General features: G+C 43.4%; 1 protein-coding gene across 3 annotated transcripts in view; it reads left to right on the top strand.

The window, feature by feature from the left end:
• Positions 1–22,841, top strand: part of COL5A2 (collagen type V alpha 2 chain) — a 153,144-nt gene that overhangs the window by 42 nt on the left and 130,261 nt on the right. The window contains exon 1 of one of the 3 annotated variants that reach the window (XM_038585077.1): positions 13,457–13,526. The exons of 1 other annotated variant lie outside the window; for it this stretch is intronic. In XM_038585077.1, the coding sequence (XP_038441005.1) occupies positions 13,475–13,526 (52 nt within the window). In that variant the 5' untranslated portion in view covers positions 13,457–13,474. Of the gene's footprint in view, positions 1–13,456; positions 13,527–13,864; positions 14,013–22,841 lie in introns of those variants that run through there. One more of the 3 variants, XM_038585076.1, reaches the window with a different exon arrangement.

Below are 22,841 nucleotides of genomic sequence, written 5' to 3'. Positions count from 1 at the left end.
TCTTGGTTTGCTCTCAGGAGCCCTTTGTACCTTTTTAATTACCGAGGACCTTAAATAAAATTTAGTAGTTTATACTTTTTGATATTCACCATATTAGAAACAAAAACTGAGAAATTTGTATTAATTTATTTAAAATAATAATAATAATCATATATCCATTTTTTGTTAACATTAATAGTGTATTTTTATGAAACTAGCATAACTTACCAAAAAAAAGTTAATGAGAAGAGTAGCATTATTTTACATTTTTGCAAGTCTCTTTAAAGTCTGGCTTCATAGAAAACAGCAAGATTCTCATATCTGCATCTGATTTCAAGCTGTTGCCATTTGTTATAACGGTTAAAATTAATGGTTAAAGTGAATGAAAAAAATCTGGCATCATATAGATCTGTACTTGGAAAAGGGAAGGCTTCACAGACTCACCCTTAATTCCCAAAAAAGAAGATATTGTGAGCACGTAGGAATGCTTAGACCTTCTGAAGTAGAGGATGAACTGCAAGTCAGTACATACGTCCTGCATGATGTCCTTATAGTTGTGTGACTTCTGCATGTCATGTGACCCTACCGGACTTATTGCTAATTACCTATGACATGAGCTTTTTTTTTTTTTTTTTTAAGATTTTATTTATTTATCCATGAGAGACACACAGAGAGGCAGAGACACAGGCAGAGGGAGAAGCAGGCTCCATGCAGGGAGCCCCACACGGGACTCGATCCCGGGACCCCAGGATCACGCCCTGGGCTGAAGGCAGGTGCTAAACCACTGAGCCTCCCAGGGGCCTCATAACATGAGGTTCTTCACTCACTATATGGCTAGGGAAATTTGGTGGGGTGTGCTCATGAAAGTCCTTTGCAGCATCAAAACAAAGACTTGGGATTCCACACATGTCGTTTTTGCATTTTCCCTATGTAATCAGATCACATCTTTCATAGTAGTTATGTTTGAAACTCGCATAGTCATAAATTGTAAAGGAATAATATCTGGCTTATGTACATTACTCTTAAGCAAATGGAAAGTCTGTTTTTTCCAAGGCAATGTCAGATACTTTCTCTCATTACTGTTTCCCATCGGTTCTCTCCACTTCGTCTCCTTTAGCTCACTCTGTTAGATGAGCTCTCAACTTGGATGTTCTTTCTGAGTTCAGGCAGTGTGAGGGGAACCCTGCCAAACTAAGGCATTGCTCACTTGTCTTGTCCTTTTACCCACTGAAAGTATGTTTTAAATGGCTAAAAATAGCTACAGGATCCCACACTGCCCATTATTAAGCAGAGAATTGAAAGGATTCTTCTCAAACAGCTTATTTCTGTTTAATCATCCCTCAAATGTAGTAAGAATAATAAGAACGATAGCTTATATTTTATTAATTTTTAGAATTTGTAAAACTCATTTATGAATAGTTCCTGTAATAGTCATTGGAAATGACCAAGGCGCGCACCAGAGGGGACTATCAATCACAGGATTTCATATGTTGTCATTGTCACACTTTCACATTTTTGTACATCAGTGAATTTTTTATATTAAAAGGTTGAGCCAAAGCCCCCAGTGTTTGTATTTTGAAGCCAAGCTTCACTTCTAAAGTGCCTACAGAGTTCTGTAAATGAAAATGCAGCTCTGCACGAGTTTGAAACCATCATTCCTCTTTATAAAATGGGAATGGCATATGCTGAGGTGGTCGTAAGTCTTAACTTTTCAAATTTTAAATAAAAGACTTTGCATATTGAAAAATGCAATTAATTTTTAGAATTTGTAAAACTCATTTATGAATAGTTCCTGTAATAGTCATTGGAAATCTGAAGGGACTTCACCATCTCCTTTTCCAAGGAGGCACTGGGCTTGGTGCCCAGCACCCCTTGGTGGGGGGGTGCTCTCCCTGGGTCAGGAGCTCGGCGGGGCCCAGGCTGTCCTGGCCCAGGGCCACCGGGCGTCCTGTTCTGGTGAACAGCCTCGCACGCATCACACTGCAAGTCCTGAAGGACCCAAAAGGACTTTTTGTGGTTTCCTTGTTGTTGTTGTTTTGAACCTGAAACTAGTTTGATTATACGAGATATTCATTCCCTTTCTTCAGGATTTGGAATTTGGAACTGTGTTTTTCTTTCTAAATAATTTAAAGGCCTAGTAACCCGCACGGGCTTCATCAGAGAGAGACTTACATACGTGTTTTCAATTCTCTTCGCCGTGTTGACTCTCAGGCTGCTGAGAAGCCTCTTTGGGGGGAGCTTAGAAGCTGAGATGAGGTGGCTACGTGAGAAACAGAATTCAAATCAATGTATGGTTACTGATTCATGCGCATTTTTTCTTGAGCTATGTCTTCTTTTGGAAGCAGAGATATGGGTGTGGTTCCACAAGAAACAAAACCATGCAGAATATTAGAAATGCTTTATTTATTTATTTATTTATTTATTTATTTATTTATTTATTTATTTTTTACTTTTACTACAAGAATAAAGATGTAGGCATGTTATTGATGTCTTTCTTCACCTGTCCAGTGACAGAGCATTCTGGAGAATACAGTCCTGTGGTATATTAGTTTAGTGAAATCATTAAAAAAACCCCATAGTACCTTGAAATAGAATAATTGACACAGATATTATCTTGAGATAATGACTAGACTATTAAGGATGAAAATATTGTTAAGGTTAGGATTTATTGCAGTTGGCTTTTAAATATTTCCTGTCTTCCCTTCCCATTTCCTTTGCTGTAAATACTTTATGCTTTTAAAATATATTTTACTTAGTAAGTTGTGAAGTAGTAATAAGCATTAATGAATCTATTATTTATGTGTATTTATTACTTGTGTATTAATAAGTATTTAAGTTTTACTTAAATATTTCATGCTTTGTACTATGGAGGGGGCTCAAAGTTGCACTGTTGAGATTTAACTCTGCTAGGCTACTGGCACTTGAATATTTTCCTCTCTGTCTTCCCTAACCATCCTTCAGCCAGTCTCTGTTGAGCGCTGTCTCTTCTTTGAAGCTCTGTGTAAATTCTTCCATATGTGTAATTCTTCCCTTTCCAGATTCCTTGTGACTCTCTGTCCTCTTACCTTACCCCATTTGCCTGTTGTTGTGTGCACTCCTATAGTAGAACTCATCCTGGGAGAGTGGGGATTACAGGTATCAGTGCTTGTGTCTCTTACACCAAACCAGGTGAGCCCTTGGAGGGCAATGAGTATGTCCTATATATATTTGCATCTTCAAAGTAATCTCTCAATAAGAGTGTATTATATCGAAATGCATGTAATTTTTGAAACCAGAACCCTCACTTAAGTAGGGAGATGGATATATTAGGATGTGCAAGGTACACTGGAAACAAGAGTGTGGTGGCTGATGCTCATGCCTCAGCAGCACAGTAACTTCTTAATTCTTTCTTGGAGATGATTTCCATATCTCAAATATTCGAAGTAATTTGGAGAGTTTTTAATAGATTCATTAAAAAGTGAGCAGAATTCAGAATTTATTTATTTATTTATTTATTTATTTATTTATTTATTTAAAAGATTTATTTATTCATGATAGACACAGACTGAGAGAGAAAGGCAGAGACATAGGCAAGAGAGAAGCAGGCTCCTCTCAGGGAGTCTGATGTGGGACTCGATCCCGCATCCCGGGATCAGACCTGAACCAAAGGCAGGTGCCCAACTGCTGAGCCACCCAGGCGTCCCAGAATTCAGAATAAATTTAGTAAATTAAGTGCACTATGGCTCCACTACTGGAGCCAACTGACAGTCCTTGGAGATTGACTATATGATGCAAATTAATGAAGGATCTCTTTTTACAATTTAAATGTGTATAAATTTAATTGTAGTTAAGGTAACAGGGAGAGAAGTTGCTGAAGTTCTAAGTGTCTCTTGATTGTTCTTACTGGGTATTATATTTATGGAAAAAGAGATTTCAGATGTTTCGGGGACAATTCTCCAGATCCCTCTCATTCCAAAATCATGGAAGTGGAGATGATGCTGAAAGGGAAGACAAGGCACATTTATGAATCTCACTCATCCAATAATATCTTCTGATTGCAATTACTCCAGAGAAAACAAAAGTAAGCCTCTGTAAAACAAGAAAATGAAGTCCATGTGTTTTCCCAAATCTCAGGAGACAATATCACTAATATACTTCAAAGAAACATTAAAATAATATATTCTCCAACTAGTGAGTGAAACCTGTGTCGTATTTTCTGTGTATGAGGAATAATAACCCAATTTTTGTAGTAAATGATCACAGAGGGCTTTGATTTTCTCATCTTTAGGTGTCAAGGAGGACTCTAGATTTATGTGGGTGCAGTAACTTAAGATCATACTCAAAATCAAGTTTATGAATTACCCGTCACCAACTCTTTTTGTATGGGTGTGTATATTTTGTGTTTGGATATTTACATATTTTAACTAAATAGTAATAGTAATCAGGTCATTATGGTCTAAATATACAGAATGTTTCTGATTTCTAAACAGTATATTAAATGAGCCACTGGATCCTGGTGGTGTTTAGAACATTGGAAAGAGCCCAAATGCCCATCACCTAATAGATGGATAAAGAAGATGTGGTATATATTATATAAATATATATATGTGTGTGTGTATAAATATATAATATATATAATGGAATATTACTCAGCCATCAAAAAGAATGAAGTTTTGCCATTTTCAGTAATGTGGATGGAGCTAGAGTATATTATGCTAAGCAAAATAAGGCAGTCAGAGAAGACAAATACTTAACTATAGAGAACAACTGAAGGTTACTGGAGGGGAGGTGGGTGGGGGATGGGTTAAATGTGTGATGGGTGTTAAGAGGGGCACTGGTTGTGATGAGCACTGGATATTATATGTAAGTGATGAATTACTAAATTCTACTCCAGAAACTAACGTTATCCTATATGTTAACTAATTAAAATTTAATTAAAAACTTGAAACAGGAAAACAAAGAACATTGAAAAATCTGCTGCATAGTGACACATTTTAATAATTAAGACTTCAATTACTATAGTCAGAGCCTATCTGAACTCATAATAGTATATTTATACAAAATGAGCATCACGCCCTGGGCCGAAGGCCCACTGAGCCACCCAGGCACCCCTGCTAGCCTTTCTTAAGAGCCAGTTTATAAAAACTTCTTGCATATTCTCTGAAAGAGAATTCCACAGCTCTGAAAAACAACTAACTTTATTAAAGGAGCTGAAGGAATAGTTTGCCCCAACACCAGGAAAATTTAAAATACTAAACAAAATACTGATGAACTTGTGAAAAGTGGTAAAATATATCACATTAATTTCCTTGCCCTCTACTTCCGTCTCCATTCCAAGGACGCAGTTCCCCGACCTCTGGCTGCCACGTAAGAACTCAGAATCTGATGGGCTGAATCACTCCTTATTTTGTTGAAAAACAACCTACAACTCTTTGGCTTTTAATTTTTTTAAAGCAGTATATGGAGCATAACAAGCTCATTTGGTATAAATGGCCTTTGGTGTCATTGAGTGTCTGGACAATTTCTCCTTTGTAGCCTGTCCCTAGTCCTGCCATCTTAAAAGTTTCCCTGAGGGGAAGCCCTGACTCATGGACTCTCATTTTAGCTGCAGAGCATTGTCTATTCCAATACAAACAATCATCCATTTTAGGATTTATTAGGCTTAATAAATAAACAGTGGATTAATGGTTAAGAATGAGAATAAATTCAAACGTGTAAACATACGGATTTAAGAAAAGGAATGCACTGCTGATATATGCAACAGCATGGACGAAATCACAGAACCAGACAAAAAAGGCTACATACTCTTTAATTTCATTTATATAACATTTTGGAAAGGCAAGGCTACGGGATGGAAATCAGATCAATGGTGCCAGGGATGAGGATGAGAGAAGATGGACTCAAAATGGAGGAACTTTTGGGGACAAGAAAATATCCTCTGGATTGTGATGATGGTTACACGATTGTATGCATTTGTCAAAACTCAAAGAACCATACACCTAAAAATGTGAATTTTGCTCTATTTAAAGCATGCTTTGGGGCACCTGTTGGCTCAGTCAGTAGAGCATGAGGCTTTTGATTTCAGGTTGTGAGTTCAAGCCCTACATTGGATGTAGAGATCACTTAAAAATTAAAAAAAATCTTTAAAAGAGAGAAAAAGGAAGGCATGTCTTAATAAACATAATATAAAAGAATAAAAAACATAATGTGGGAATTAGTGGAGCATACTGTGATAGATAATGAAACTTCCTTCTAATTACCTTAAGTTTTCATCTTTATGTAAATTGTAACAGTAAAATCTTATTTTTTCTTTTTTTTTTAAATCTTATTTTTTAAAGAGTTTTTATTGAAGTATTGCTGACATACAATGTTATATTAGTTTCAGGTGTGCAACACGTCGATTCAACAATTCTATATATTGCACAATGCTCACCATGGTAAGTGTAGTTAGTGTAAGTCACCATATACCATTACTGCAATATTATTATATTCCCCGTACTGTACTTTTCGTCACAGTGACTTATTTATTCTATAGCTGAAAATTTGTACCTCTGAATCTCCTTTATTTATTTCACCTATCCCCCAAATCTCCTCCTCTCTGGCAACTACTGGTTCTTTGTAGTTATGATTCTGTTTCTATTTTGTATGTTTATTCATTTTTTTTAAAGATTCCACATGTAAGTGAAATCATATGTTATTTATTTGTCTTTCTGTTATTTCACTTATCATAATACCCTAGGTCTATCCATGCTATCAAAAATGGCAAGATTTTATTTTTTATGGCTGAGTAATATTCCATTGTGTATATATATATATATATATATATATATATATATATAAACAGTTAAATTTTTAAGCTGTTGATAAATTATGCTTTTTATTTTTTGAAAGATTTTATTTATTTATTCATGAGAGACACAGAGAGAGAGGGAGACAGGCAGAGACACAGACAGAGGGAGAATCAGGCTCCCTGCTGGGATCCCAATGGGGGACTTGATCCCGGGTCTCCAGGATTATGCCCCGGGCTGAAGGCAGGCGCTAAACCGCTGAGCCACCCAGACGTCCCAAATTATGCTTTTTAAAAGAAGCACTAATGCTGTTACTTGTTTTTATTTAACCAGAACATATATAATAATATTACCTGTATGCCAGACATTGTCTGTTTTACAAATATCAACCTATTTAATCCTCAAGATGACCTATTTAATCCTCAAGATGTTATTATTCTCATTATGCAAACAAGGAAACTAAGATGCAGAAAGACATGCAAGTTTTTCATAGTCACCCAGCTGGAAAGTGGTGGACTGGGATTTGGATTCTGTGAGTCTAGCTTCAGAGTCTATGCTCATAACCACTATAATTCTGCAGACTTTATTATTACTATTATTATCTTAGCTTTTTTCTTTTTTTTATCTTCGCTTTTTTCCAGCTTTATGGAAGTATAATTGATAAATATGTATACGTAAGGTGTAGCAAGTGATGATTTGATGTATATATATGTATATACATATATATATAGTGAGATGACTGTGATCAAGTTAATTAACAAAACCCTTATCTTACGTAATTACCTTTTTGTGTGTGTGGTAAGAACATTTACGACCTATGCTTTCAGCAAATTTCAAGTGTGCAGTGGTCACCGAGCTGTACATCAGAATTCCAATCTGTAGACTTTTTTGATACTGCTTATCTAGTTAGTAAAATTTGAATTATAGTTTAATTATCATGAGGTACAATGGGTAGAGTGCTAGGACTTGGAAGCCTATGCTTGAGACTGTTGTTGGCACTGTGTAGCTTCTGAAAGGTCACTAATCTTTCTGAATCCCAGAGTAAAGTGGAGATAATCATCCTGACCATGTATGTATTCAAACAGTATGTAGAGGAGAGGGTGCTACACACTCCAGTATTATTTACCAGATCACTTATGACTTTGCCTCATAAGACTTTTCATAACTTCTAAATATAACTGTTGATTGCCTCAGGAGATAAGGCAGTTTTTTTGGGATGTAAAATCACAAACTTTTCTCAAAATATGACTTATTCTGAAACATGTTTAGATTAAAATGAAAGTTTATAACTTAAGAAGTTAAGTTTCTTTTTTTTTCTTTTAAAGATTTATTTATTTATTTATTCATGACAGACACAGAGAGAGGCAGAGACAGAGGCAGAGGGAGAAGCAGGCTCCCTGCGGGGAGCCTGACATGGGACCAGGATCCTGGGACCCTGGGGTCACGCCCTGGGCCAAAGGCAGCGCTAACCACTGAGCAACCCGGGCTGCCCAGAAGTTAACAGTTTCTATTACAAAAAGATATTTCTAATTATGCCAAGATGTAGATATATTTTTAGTACAAATACTCAGCTAGAGGTAACCTATATTTACAAAGTTTGGATATAAATAGGACTTGTAATTAAATTCATTGGTTCATATAATTGCTTACTTGAAAAAACACCATGCTAACTACATCCCAAAGGATTCTCCCCCATTGTCATTTGTTAAAGAAAAAAATCAGTGATGGAGTTTAGGGAAATAGACATCCTATAATTTCTTTGAACGTCAACTCCTTGTGAGTTGTAAGGCTGGATCTGGTCATTTCTTGCTGTATGTACGACTTGACACAAGTCACGCAGCTGCCATGAGCCTCAATTTCCTTTTTTCGTTTGTAAAACAAGGAAAATAATAGCGCTTATCCCACAGTATTGATTTAAGTTAATTAACACACGTGCAATGCTTACACAGTATTTGACAAAGCGTAAGGGCTTAATACGTTTGGCCGTCACCACTGCTCTTGTGGTCACTGTCCCAGTGACCCCGCCGCAGGAGAGCCTAGCCCTAACTCTGGCCTCTCCTGCTCCGGGTCTGGGCTCAGGTGCTCCACGGCGGGTGGGCGCAGAGCGGCCCGAACCGGCGAGGCTCGTCCTCCTCTGACCCGGGTCCTCTTGCAGGCTGAGGTGCTTCTCTCGCCAGGGTCATCATCTTCCTAGTCCTCTGGGTTGGCAGCTGCGAATCCTTTGGACTTTGCTCCCTGCGACTTGTGTCATGGGCTTCAGTCGTCGAGTCCTACTGATTCTTGAGCGAATGGCAGGTGTTCAACAGGTAACTATCGGGCAAATAGAAGCAAGGTCTGTGTCTCAGGGATCTCGCCGTCGGGGTCAGGGCATGTGGCCATGACGTGATGCTGCTCAGGTGTGCGCAGACCACGCTGGCCGGTTCTGCGAGGGACAGCGGGCCTGTGTGCAGACGTGGGGGTCAGACGTGGGCTTTGCTGGCCCCTCATCCCCTCAGGTGGCACAGCCGTCTGCCTTGGTTCTCCCCGTTAGCTAACTTCTCAGTGATTTCATTTCCAGAATCCACCCGAACCCCTTTGCTTCTTTCCATTTCCCTGCACGTCCCTGTCCGAGCCGTCGTGTCTCACTGGAGCCCGAGTGCTCCCTGACTTGCGCCCTCACGTGCGTCTTGCCTTGGTAGAAGACGTTGCTCTAAGCCGTCCAGATTTCTAAAATATCAAAACATTAGGGTACATCACTCTTCTGTTTAAAAATTCTTTATCTGGTTCTCACTGCATTTAGAAAAAGTAGCCTCAACTCCTGTCCAGGACGCGCAGGGCCTCAGGGCTGGAGCCTGGCGAGGCGGCCTTCTCCCTGCCCCTGCCCGGTCACAGCCTGGCCCGTGGGGGTCAGAAGGCGGTGGCCCTCGGGACGTGCCCACGCTTCGTGTCCGCTTTGTCTGCCTTGGTGTTTTCTGGTTGTTCTTTGAGATGCCCACGTGGTCATCTTCGGAGTCTGTGACTGTGTTACCTTTCATGTCAAAAAGCATTTTGCAGGTGTGATCAATGATCCCAGGACGTGAGAGGTTGCCCTGGACTGCACAGGTGGAAGCAGGACTGTCACACGTGTCCTTAAAAGCAGAGAACCTTTCCTGCCAGTGGTCAGAGGGAGGACGTGGCTGTGGAAACAGCTGGCCTTGCCCGTGGACACGGAGGCCGTGGGAATGGGAGGGGGCCCTGGAGGTCCGCAGAGGCGAGGAGAGGTCCCCCTGGAGCCTATGAGGGACGCAAGCCTGTTGGCACCCTGACTTAGCCGCGAGGCCCAGGCTCGGGACTCCCAGGACCTGGGACCGCACATCGCATTGTGTCAAAGGACCACGTGTCCGTAACTGGTACAGCGGCCGGCCAGAGGAAGGTCGCGTGTCGCCCAGGCCCCTTGGACTTGCTGTCCCCGCTGGGCGCGCTGCTTCCCCCGTTCTCTAGGGCAGGTACCTCCACACTTCTGGTCTCAGAGTCGCTGTTACCGCTTTCAAGGGGCCCGCCCTGCAGGCCCTGATCTGCAGCGTCCCCGCCTCCCACTCCTGAGCAACTCTGACGACACTCCTTGTTTCCTGCACGGCGCATCAGGGGCTCGGATTATCAGTTTGCACATTTGCTCACTAGTTTATTGCCGTTTTCCCACTCAGGGTTCTAAGCTTCCACAGCATCGGGGACCTTGTTTATGTTGTTCACAAACATATCCTTAGTTCCTGGAGTAGAACCTGGCAAATAACAGGTATTCGACAAATAGCTGTTGAATAAAGGAATGGATTAGACCTGGGAAATGGTTTTTTCAGGAAAGGCCAGAGCCTGAGCAAACATCCGAGGTGTGAGACTGCCTGCGTGCCTGGGAAAAATCTAGGTTTCCAATGGCTGAAGCCAAAAGAGGAAAGGAGACGGCACCCGGGAAGTAGGTGTTTCCTCTTCGCTCATCCTCCTCCCTCCCCTCCCCACCCCGCCGCTCCCTACCTTTCTCTTCGTTTAAACTATCCTAGAACTATAGCTTGTAAGTACTTGGGAGGTAACTTGGTTTTTTTTTAAGAAAGGAGAAGTAACCGAGTGAAGGAACACACGACAAAACCCACACGGCCTGGGGCCTGGCCGGCAGTTGGATGCGGGTGGGGGGGCCTTGCTGGGCTCCTGAGCTGGGGACTAGAGCGGCGTCCAGGGAAGATGTTCAATGCGGACACTTAGACACACGAGTTGACAGGTGTGCAGCTCGGGGGGAGCCGTGCCCGGATATCGTCAGCGTGTGACCCGCAGTGAGGTCGGGGATCTGACAGGGGACACGGCCCAGGAGGGGGGCAGGGGGCAAGGTGCACCAGGACAGCGCTGGGAGCGCCACAACCCTCTAGAAGGAATTACAAAAGAAGTTTGACCAGAAGAGCAGGGAACATAAGAGGAGCATGTGGGACCAGGGAGTGTTGGGAGGAGGGAGTTTCAGGAAGAAGGGGGTCAAGTACTATGGGGAGGGAAGAGGAAGGGTTCACCCGCAGGGGAGGCTTGGTGTCTCCTGCAGGGCAGGCCGTGACATTCTCCCGAGGACAGTGACACACGACGGGGGGACGAGGAGGTAGAGGGAAAAAGGAGATGACGAAGGGGACTCACGAAGGGAAATCTTTGTGGGGTTGTTTTTTTTTTTTTTTTTTTTTTTTTTTTTTTTTTGAGGATAGAGAGGGGGACACAGAGTGAAGTCCTGAAGGAGATGTGAAGGGACGGAATAGAGACAGACGGGAGGACCAACCCTAAAGGGGCTGAGACAGCTTTCTCTGGAGACCGGAAATATTGGTGTCCTGCAGGTCCAAGAGCTCGGAAGAACTGAGAATACTCACTTAGGACATGAAAGTCTCTGAAATAGGACCCTAGATCTGCCACTTAGGAGCTGAGCAAACTTGAGGAGGTGAACTTCTTTGAATCATAAATCCTTATATATGACTTAAGAAAAATAATAACTTTCAAGGAGGCCGTGAAAGTCGAGTTGGTAAAGACTTACCCAGGAGGTGCGTAGTGTTATGTCTACACGCGGGAGGGCTTCGCGAGGTTGTGACAGGTTGCTGGGCTCCCCGCTTAAACACCGGGGCTTAGGACCAGTTCTTCAAGGACCAAGAAACGGTCGCGTCCTCTACCCTGAATGTAACCACAGCCGCGAAAGCCACGCACCTGGTCAACACCTGTGTACGTTTTACTCTTTTCCAAGCTGCAGTGTAGGATCCCAAAGCCGATCATAGAGGAAAAGCCCAAGTCACAAAGCTCGAAAAGACAAGCTAATTTATCACAGCTGTCCTGAAAGTATGTTCTCTGTCCCTATCATGCCAGATGCTTTTGGTTTGACAGGAAGCAGAGGCTGAAACTGGAGGGACCTGTGGGAGGTCAGGTCGTGTTTTTAATCTTTGCTATAAAAGTGAAAAATTGAACTGAGAGACACAGGGGTAGAGCTGCTTGGAAAGGTGACCGCCTGTGGAATGTCTCTCCAGAGATTGTAGCTCCAAGCTGAGATGCAGAGGGTTTTGGGTTTCTTGTATTAAAAGGATGGCGCATCGCTCACCTGACCGTGCCGTAAGCCCCCCTTCCTCTGCATGTCTCCTGCGCTGACTGCGCCCCACAGCTACGTGCTCGGGCTTCCAGTTCTGTGTCTCCCGCAAGCCTGTTTCTTGAGCATCTCCATGTGTTCCCTAAAGGCAGTGGCATGGCTTCCACCTACTCTGTGTCACTGTCGCCCTCAGGGCTCAGCACAGTGTCAGTGTCAGCTACGAGGAACAGTGACTCACCTGAATTGCGCGGAATGGGCCATTTTGGTTCTAGGTGGACTCAGCGTCGCAAATGTATTCGGTTCGTAGGACGCTGTGAGGTCATTAAGATCTTGGCAGTTGTGAGGACCGGCCCCAGATGACGAATGCTGCTCTTAAAAGGCAGGTGTAACCGGGACTACCACAGAATCTGAAAAACTGGTGTAGGAGTCACAGCAGCACCATCTCCTCCTATGTGGCTCTTTGCGATCTGGGACGTAGTTAATACTGTGTCACTCATGTTAGTGTCGCGAAACTGTGTACACTGGTCGGGCCAAAGCCCTTTCCTCGCAGGAGAAAGCTGGGGGCACGGGGATAATGGGCTCGGTGTTTCTGCAGTTGGTCAGCCCGAGCTGCGGTGGGAAGCAGACTTTGCACACCAAGTGCGGTGTGCCCCCCTCCCTGAACCCGAACATAGCAGCCTGGCTCCCGAGCTGGTGAAACTTTCTGGGACAAGAGGGCCCTGCAGATGTGCCCCCCTCAACCACAGATGTGGAGAAGGGCAGAGGTCAGCGGGGTGTAAAGCACGATGCGCCACAAACCGATTTGGCTGCAAGTTTCTTCACCGGACGTTACCTGGGCACAGGTTTACTAGTCCCCTTCCAGAATCTGGGGGAGAAAAGCCCCAAACGAGAATCCGGCACAGGGAGGCAAGACTGTGTCCTCTTCAGTCAAAAGAGAGGGTTAAGATGTGATCCTTCGCCATTCAAGCTGAACAGGAGCCGTGGATTATCCAGACACCAAACAGCTGGGCTAAGAGGCTGTATTTCCTCCCTAAGGTCTTTTTCAGCTTATAGGGGAAAAGTGAGAAGTGAGGGGGTGTGTGTCGGGGGAAGGGCTGGGGAGGATGGGCCCTTTCTCCAAACAGTTTTTCTCTAAAAAAAAAAAAAAGAAAGAAGGAAGGCGAGAAAAGGGAAAGGAAGCGAAATGAGCGTCCGCCGCCGCGTCGCCGCGGTCCGGTCCCCCTCGGGTCTACCCGGTAACCGAGCGCGGCCCCGCTCGCAGGCGCGGGCTCTGATTCGGTCGCTCGCCATCAATCAGACGCGCTGGGCGCGCACTGGGCGGCGGGAGGCGGCGGGAGGCGGCGGGAGGCGGCGGGGGGCGGCGGGGGGCGGCGGGCCGCGCGGGGCCGTCCTCCTCCTTAAAGCCGCGCGGCCGGGGCCGCCCCGCTCAGACGGGCCGGGGCCGGGGCCGGGGCCGGGGCCGGGGCGGAGGCGGGGCTGGAGGCTGGAGGCTGGAGGCCGGGGCTGAGGCCGGAGCTGGAGGCCGGGGCCGCAGCAGGAGCCGGAGCCGGAGCCGGAGCCGGAGCCCGAGCCCGAGCCCGAGCCGCAGCCCGAGCCCGAGCGGCCCCGTCGGGGCGCAGGCGGGATGGCAGCAGCCTGCGTGCGGGCGAGCCCGCTGCTCCTCGTCGCCGTCCTCGTCGGCCGCTGCGTGGCGGTGACAGCGCAGGACGACGGCGACGACGGTGAGTCTGCCGGGCGCGCGGCTCGCGGCGGCGGCGGCCCCGGGGGCGGTGACAGGTGTGCCCGGGGCCGGCGGGGCCCAGCGCGGGGCGCCCCTGCGGAGTCGGGGCGGGCCCGCCTGGACGCGGACGCCGCGCGGTGTGGACGAGGCTCGAGGAGCGCCCGCCGCGGGCAGCCGGGGCTGGGGCCGGGGCCGGAGCGCTGGAGGCTGGGGCGGGGGTCGGGCTGGAGGCCGGGGGTCGGGGCGCCGGGGCTGGAGGCTGGGGTCGGGGGTGGAGGGCGGGGTCCGCCCCGCGGCCGGAGGCTGTGGTTGGAGGTTGGGACCGGGGACCGGGGACCGGGGACCGGGGATCGGGGCTGGAGGCTGGAGGCTGGAGGCCGGGAGTCGGGACCGGAGCTGGAGGCCGGGGCGGAGGCCGGGGCGCGGGGACGGCGGCCGGGTGGAGCCCCGCGCCCCACTCCTGCTGCGGCTCCCGAGCCTTTGTTTAGAGAACCCGCCGCCGCCGCTCCGACAGCGGATCCCCTTTGTGTCGGGCCCCTCGTCCTCCTCCCTCTGCGGGCTTCACCGCCTCCTCATTGTCGTTGGGGATCTCGGAGCACTTGGCCTCCGCGGAGGCGGCCTCGCTGCCTTCCCGGGCGGAGGCGGAGAAGCGGCCCCTGAAGCCGCGGGCCGTCCCGCCCCGCCCCCGACGCGACCCCGACGCGACCTCAACCCCGACCCCACCTGCGACCCCGTCCCCGCCGCGACCCCGATCCCGACCCCACCCGCGACCCCGACCCCACCCCGACCCCAGGCGGACCGCGGCCAACCCGCCGCCTCCCCCGCGGCGTCTACGGGTGTTTGCGGGGGCCTTCTCCTTGGGGCGCGAGGGGGAGGTCACCTTTTCTTTTTTTCCTATGCAATTTGCGCATGTCAGGGTTGGGTGGTACTGCTGGGCTGCTGTAGAATATAAGAAAATATTTAATTTGGTTCCACTGATTATTAAATCCTTATTCTCCAGACGTGTTCTTTTTCAGAATAGGCCATTATAGATTTTCGTGACTATTTAACATCAAACTCAACCTTTTAAAACTTAGCCCATTGGAACTTTTCGTATCTACTGCGGTGTGTGTATATATACCTACGTATATAGATACACAAATATATGCCGATACATGCAGATGTGTATGCACATGTCTTTTAACCTACCTCTCTGTATTTTTGCTCTGAAGATGTTCATAAAAATCATCTAGAGGCCAAAAGTTCTAAAAATCATTTAAAGAGTGAAAATAAGAATGTGAGATACCCAACAATCTGTCCGGAGTCCCATAGAGGGGGCACTTTCTAAAATCTTGGAGCTTTTTATATTGCTTTTTATGTTTTAAAAACAGACCGTTTAGAAAAGGTAAAAGTCTCGAATTTCTTTGTAATCGTGTGAAAAACGTGCATGGCTTGGAAGGGTGGGGAAAATAACTGGGAAGTAGAAGTCAGAAAAGGGGAGAGAAAAAACAAAAATTACAATAGAAATAGCAAATCTAATTAGGAGAGTTCTCTCCCCTCCCCACCAAAACAACTTTTAATTTAAAAATTCACACAACTTTCCTTGTTAATATAAAATAAATAACTTACTTTTATAAAGTGTGGAAATGATTGAACATGTGAATAAGCAAAAGGAGTGTTGCATAAGGTTAATGGAATAGGCTATATATGCTCAAAGATTTCCCTAAATAGTTGTAATTACTCTGTAGGTGTTTCTGAAAAATAAGGAGAGGTAAATTTTTCTTACTATGAATTTACATAAAAGTTAGAAATTTGTAATTTGGTGCAAAACAGTCTCCATCTCCTACCAACCCTTCTTCCCCCAATATAACCAAACAGCACAGTGGCCAGAATCTCAAACATCAGATTTTACAGAAAAAGTGTAATTCCTTGCATTCACATTGCAAAAAATAAATTCCTCTGTTTTATTACTCACCCTAGGAGAGTATATGTGTTAAAAATTTCAAGAGCAAAAGAAAGTAGTATGATCCTATGTAAAGGTGTCTAGAAGAGAATTCCAGAATCCAGTATACTCAGAGTTTCGTGACTTGTATTGTACTTACTTAAGGTGCATATTTTGGTTTCAGTTATATTGAATGGATACTTGGCAATATTTTGTTTCCCCTGTTCAGGCTTGACACCAGGTTAATAAAAGTGTCAGTTTTGAAACTCCATGTGATTTTAAGTTTGGGGAAGAGTAAGTTCAGGTAAATGCTTTAAAGAAATATCTAAAGTACACATACAAAACAAGTATGTTTTTCAGCTTTTCGCTGTAACTAAATCATGTAATCTGTTATTGACTTTGTATACAAATATGTCCTCTTTAAAATGTGGAGATGTGTTATCACATGTAAGTAGATGTTTACAAACTTTAATATTTTTTCTTTTCAATACTTCAAGGTATATTTTTCATCTATTTGACTCTGGTTATTTTACCAGAAATGTAAACATAGGCATAGTGGCTACCTGATAGAAATTTTTAGGAATGATGTGATGAAAGTAAGGAAATAAAGTTTTAGGCATTTTAGGCCCAAAACTTTACTACTTGTCAATAAGTTTTAAGAAGTGAAATGATTTTTTTAATTCCTAAAAACTGAAAAACTAAATTATTAACTGAAAGGAGGTTGAACTAACTTTAGTTGAAACTATTAAGTAACAAGAATCAGAGTTAAGATGACAAAATCAGCTTTTCATGAGTTTTGGAGTATGTGTGTTTGTGATGGTGGTGGTGGGATGCTTTGAAAGTTTCCTTTTTTTTTAAAAATTTTTTTTACTGTAGGAGAAGATACTATAGTGCACTTATAGTAATTTTGACATTCCTAAACAAAGTTCTAGCTCCTAGTGAGTTATACACATTCTTGCTTATTGGAAATGCACAGACTTAGAAAATCATCTTTGGTATGAATCACTGATTTCAACAACAGAGAGAGAATGGAGAGAAGGCAAGGTGCAGAAATGTACCATTTTGTTTCCAGAGACCAGGCAGGTAACCTAAACAAGTGAAGCAAGTGAGTGTTTACATCAACAGGGATGATGGGCCTGTGGAGATCTGAAGATGCATGCCCACTTTAAGGCATTCAAAACTAATGTTTTCAAAAAGCATTGCATAAGCCAAATGCAATATATCTGACTGCCAAGTTTGGCTCATGGACCATAAATTTGCAACCCTCTTGTTGCAGCCCTACCCTGATATCCTGGACCCAAGCCAACTTCTGATGATTAAGAGATGAGGGGCTCACAGTACTTTTTATATCATGGTCCCTTGCACTTTATTATGCTATATCTGCCACTTATCTGATTGTTAAAATACAAAGTTGAAGACACAAGTGCTTATTGCTCGGTATTACATGGATCAGATCATTTTAAAGGAAGTAGAGAATATGAATACATAGCTTAAGGTACTTGGTCATTCATAAATCATTTAAAACTCATTACTATTAAAATAGATACTTTGGATCATGTAGGATATGCACTTTTCTTTTATACTGAATGTTTTAATTTGGGTTCAGCTACATCTAGCAGAATGCAGTAGTAAGCCAAAAAAAATTGGACTTCTTTTTCCCTTCTCTTTTTAAAAGAAGCTTTCAGGTAGTGAAAGGCTGGTATATTAGCTCTACAATGCTGTCAACGACTCCACCCCTTTCTAGTTCTCTAGTCTCCTATCCCTAGAGTATAACCCTTGATGTGATGGTCCTAGATGGCTTTTGGAGTTCCAGCCATTACATTTACTTTCTAGGCATCTGGATAGATGATGAGAGACAAAGGCTGTGAGTCTCCTTTTCTCACGGAGACTGTCAGGTCTCCATGCCATTTCACCTTGCTTCTGACGGCTGGAATTGATCATCTTGTTACAGGAAGCCACAAGGGAAGCTAGGAATTGTAGTCTTTCACCTAGGTAGCACTCATCATGTACTCTGCTGGGTAGAGTTACCTTCTGAAGGTTATAAACGAAAGAACAGCTGTTAGGAGGCGACTGTAGTCCCAACCACAATGAGGATCAGCCACTTTCAGTTGAACAGACCTGCTTTCAATGGGCAGGGTATAGTTGTGATCACTTCTGAGTAGGTCGTGGAGCTCAGAACATGGGATGGAACTTAAATGAGGCTGCAATTCCTTGCTTCCTAATTCTTTTCAGATAAATTTACAAGTGCCTGTAACTTTTATCCAAACCAAAATGAAGCTTTACTTTGAAGAGTGTCTCTATCTATATAAAGACATAGATATACATAATTTTTTAAAAGATTTATTTTTTAATAGGGGGAGGGGCAGAGGGACAGGGAGAGAGAGCTGCAGAGCCTCATGGGGCTCAATCTCAGGACCCTGAGAACATGACCTGAGCCGAAAACAAGAGTCAGCCATGCTCAACAGACTGCACCCCCCAGTGCCCCGATACAGATGATTTTTTTATATTGGCAAATATATACGGCAAAACATATGTTTTGACCATGACTCGTTTAGTTCATGCATAAACCACGCACAGATCCATGTTGAGCTGGCCATATAATCATCTGAAGAGCTTGTTACCAATATTGATTCTAGGCACCTCTCCCTTGCAAATACCCTGATTTAGTAGGTTTGGATGGGATTTGCAAGCTCTGCAGGTGTTGGTTAACCACTGCATTACATCTCTGCCTAACATTCCTTTGATCTTGATGTAGCCCAGTTGGCTTCTTGTTCCAAGACTGCACAACTGTGACTTGATAATAACTTGCTATTCCAGTTATTCCTTTTAGTTGCAAGGCTGCCTAATTAAGGTTTGTAGATAAACCATTGCAAATTCCCCATCATTTCGGGGAAAAATAACTCAAGCCCAAATCCTTTTTCATGGTGGCTGAGGTAAATCATTCAACTATACCATGGGCTCATGTTATCAAAATTTCCAAGTGAATATATAGGTTTCATTTTCCTTTCACTTCCTGTTCTTCACACTTTTAGCACTGTTACCACAGGCGTGCATTGCGATTCATTGTGTTGATCGTTGTAGAAATGCACATAATGCTGATGTGAGGTAAAAACAGTAAGAGAAAGCTTTGCTTTTGAGGAGATTGGAAACATGTTAATCTATGACCACAGAAAGAAATCTTTTCTAATTCAAACAAGGTGCTCCTACTTGAAAGACAATCATACATCATCACTTTGCCTTTGATCATATTTATAAAATGTTTAAATGCCAGTTTTTGACTTACCATTTTTGCTCTGAAATCACAACATTGACAAATTTAGATATGCATATGAGAAATGTAATGGTAGGGAGAAGACTAAAATTACTACTTATTGATTTATTATATAAATTTGGGCATGTTGTACAACTTTATGTAAAAATGGAGTTAGGAGGATGTTGACAATTCAGTTTTTCTCTTAGTTTCTCTCCATGTAAATTTCACGTGTATTTCATCTAAATTTCCTGTAAGACTGTTGAGCCCTTCTAGTCAGTGTTTTTATTTTTTTTTTATTTATTTATTTTTTTATTTTTTTATTTTTTTTTTTTAAAGGTTTTATTTATCCACTCATGAGAGAGACACAGAGGGAGAGAGAGGCAGAGACACAGGCAGAGGGAGAAGCAGGCTCCATGCAGGGAGCCCGACGTGGGTCTCGATCCAGGGTCTCCAGGATCATGCCCCGGGCTGCAGGCGGCGCTAAACCGCTGCGCCACCGGGGCTGCCCTAGTCAGTGTTTTTAAAAGTATCTCTTGGCATTTGCTGGAGGGGGCAGGCTATCCTATGGAAAATTTTGCCTTAAAATTGTGGCCCCATTGGCAACCTTAATGTTTTTATTATATTTTATTGATGTGTTCAAAACTAAGCCCTTCAGAAGGAATCAAAGTGTTTCCATCTTACATTGAATATACTGAGGAACAGTGTATAAGAAAAATCACAGTAGTGTAAGATTCTTCTTATCTGCATGCATTCTACAGAGAAGGTAGTAATGTTGACAATATTAATGAATTAATATTAATAAATTAATGGAAACTTGTCCCTGTATCTCTCTGGTATAATGTTTAAACTCGAAAATGATTAATTTTTTTTTTTTTTTTTTTAAGTTTCTCCTGGGGAGGAGAAAAGACAGTCTCACAGTTCTTTTTCTCTAATTTTTTTCTCTTTTGGGTGTCTGCTCAATCAGAATTATAAATTTGGTTTCAAGAGACAACGAATACATTCTCAGTGGCAGTGTTACTTGCCGCATATGCGTCACCACCTGACATAGTCAGGAGAGTAACCCAGTCCAGCAGTCGCTAGGAAAACACCCGGGTTCTGGTCCGTCTCCGCCATGAGCAGTTTTGCCACCTGCAAAGAGGGCTTTAGCCTCACCAGACCTTTGGGTCCTTATCTAAAGTTGGGAAAATGTACACACCCCTGCAATCTGATGGGACTCTTAGCAGATCATTTGGGAACCTTACCTGAAGGTAATTTTAGGAGACTTAAATGAGACCCAGAAAGTGATACTACAATCTGATCTCAGTCATCATAGGTACAAACCTTAGCAGTGTTATTTTTGACTTTTACTTAATCTTTGAATTTATTTTGAAAAAACTTTTGGATTTGCTCTCCTTCCATATTTTTGTGTGTTTCCCATTTCCTGGGGAAACCTGCTCCATCATGCTCTCTTTTCTGTGACTACAACCACCTCCTTTCTCTGGGATCTTTCCTCTTGTTCTGTAAACCAGCTCAACTCTCTCCAGGGCCTGCGGCTGTCTCACACCCTTAGTTCTTAGCCCAGCTGCTCTAAAGGCCTACTCTAGTTTTCTGTCTCTGCCACCATGCCGCACTCATCCTGATGAACTCTGACTCTTGCCCCATTCCAGTGATGCTGGTCCAGTGAGAGGAGGCCTGAAATGTTGGATGTCTCAGTGGGTCCCTTGTATCTGTCTTATCAGGCCTGTCTCCTTAATTCGATACAACTAACCACTCCAGCTCTCTCTGAAAGTTCTCCCTCTGGCTCCCAGCCTCTTCCTCTCAGTTTCATGGGCAACTTCTTAAAATTTTTTTCCCCACAGGATTTAGTTCAGTGGCCCTCCCTGTCTATTCTCCTAGATTGTCCCAGAATCGCTCACCCTCAGGGTTTTGCTTAACAGCAAACTGCTGATAATTCTCAAATCTTTCTCTGCTATCCTGACCTTCCACATGAACCTCAATACCCAGCTTCCCTCTGATGGGCCATAACCATTTCAAGTTTGGTGTATCTAAAACTCAACTCATGATGGTCATCCCTTCAAGACAAGACCCATCTTTCCTATGTATTCCTTCTATCAGTTAATGGCAACATCATCTTAACTGGTCACTCAAGGAATATTCCAATCAGTCACTAAATTTTGCCATTTCATCTGCTAAGTAGTTCCCAGATAAACCCATTTAGCCCCCTCTTCTACAAATGCCTCAGTTCAGGCCCACATCAAATCCCCAGATTATTGCAATAGCATTTAAATTCCCTGCCATGCCTCCTGTGTGGCCACTTCCCATTCACATGTATATAGACCCCCTCTGCTGCCACTGTGATATAAAACTAAAATCTGATCACGTCATTACCATCCCTGTAACCTTGTGCTGACTCCCATTGTTGGGGAAAAGGATAATGTTCAAGCTCCTAAGGATGGCATAGAATACCTTTTATGATCTGGCCCATTTCTAGATTCTTACTCATATCAGCTGTCACTCTGCTTCAAAATAGGAAAGTGCTTGTACTTCCCAACTCCCACTGCACATACACACCTGTACTTTTCCTTTTTTCACTCACCTCTGCCTTCCAGATTCCACTCCATGTTATGAATTCATCTTATATGTTAGGTACATGATAGTTTTTCCATGCATTTTTACCAGTTGAATATTATTTTTGAAAATCTAAGAAAATATTTCCCGCCATTTATTAGTGAACTTACGTTAAACTCAGTTTTTGCAAATTTGCATAATCTTGAGCAATTTTTAAAATGTCTTTATGTCTTAGTTTCTTCATCTATAAAATTGGAATAACAATTTTTACCTTCAAATAATTCTTATGAAGACTATCATGTATATAAACCACTTAGGTAGTATGGATCCTGACAAATAGCAAGAGCTCATTAAATGATAGTTGATATTATTATTTGATTACTATAATAATACAGCAATAAATACTTACTAGGTGATTATGAGAATGAAAATGTTACATATTATTGAAAAATAAAAGAATTAACTTTTGCTCTCAGAGAGGAAAGTCTAGTGGAGAACTTAAAATGCAAACTTTACCTACTGTTGTACTATGGTCATTTTGATAATACATCAAAGTATGTAACTCATTTCTAATGAGCTGTATCTTAAGCGGTTTAAAAATTGCACTCTTCAAACTAGAGCTTTATAGTATCAGCTCCTTGAGTAGGATTACTATGGGAAAAAACAAAGGAAACAACACATCTTTCCGTGGAGCCTGTCTCATGGCCATGTGGTTTGAAGCATCACCCGCCTCTCCCGCCTCACACCCCCCCCACACACATTTCATTCTCCGCAATGGTTTCCAGTGTGTGAGCAAGCCAAGCACGATTCCCTCCATGGCCCAGTGCTACCTCACGCCTGCCTACCAGCTCTGTCTCAGAGTTTATTTTCTGAAAATATGATAGTCATAAAAGTCTGTTCAAAATTGGAAGCTTATTTTCCACACTGCATTGCGCTGGGTTGCACTCGGAATGAGAGGAATGGCTTCCCGGGCAGGGATTTACAAGGCCGCTCCCAGGACTGTTTGGTACAGCGGTGGGGGTGACCATCTTTTCCCAGACTTGGCAGCAAGCCCTTCCTCCTCCAAAGGCTGCTCGTTTCTTCACTCCTTTTACTCCCTGAAGGTTTTT

The sequence above is a fragment of the Canis lupus genome, chromosome 36, assembly GCF_011100685.1.
Source record: "Canis lupus familiaris isolate Mischka breed German Shepherd chromosome 36, alternate assembly UU_Cfam_GSD_1.0, whole genome shotgun sequence".
Taxonomy (NCBI): Eukaryota; Metazoa; Chordata; class Mammalia; order Carnivora; family Canidae; genus Canis; species Canis lupus.
The sequence above is the reverse complement of the archived record's forward strand: the minus strand, read 5'-3'. Positions and strand labels throughout refer to the sequence as shown.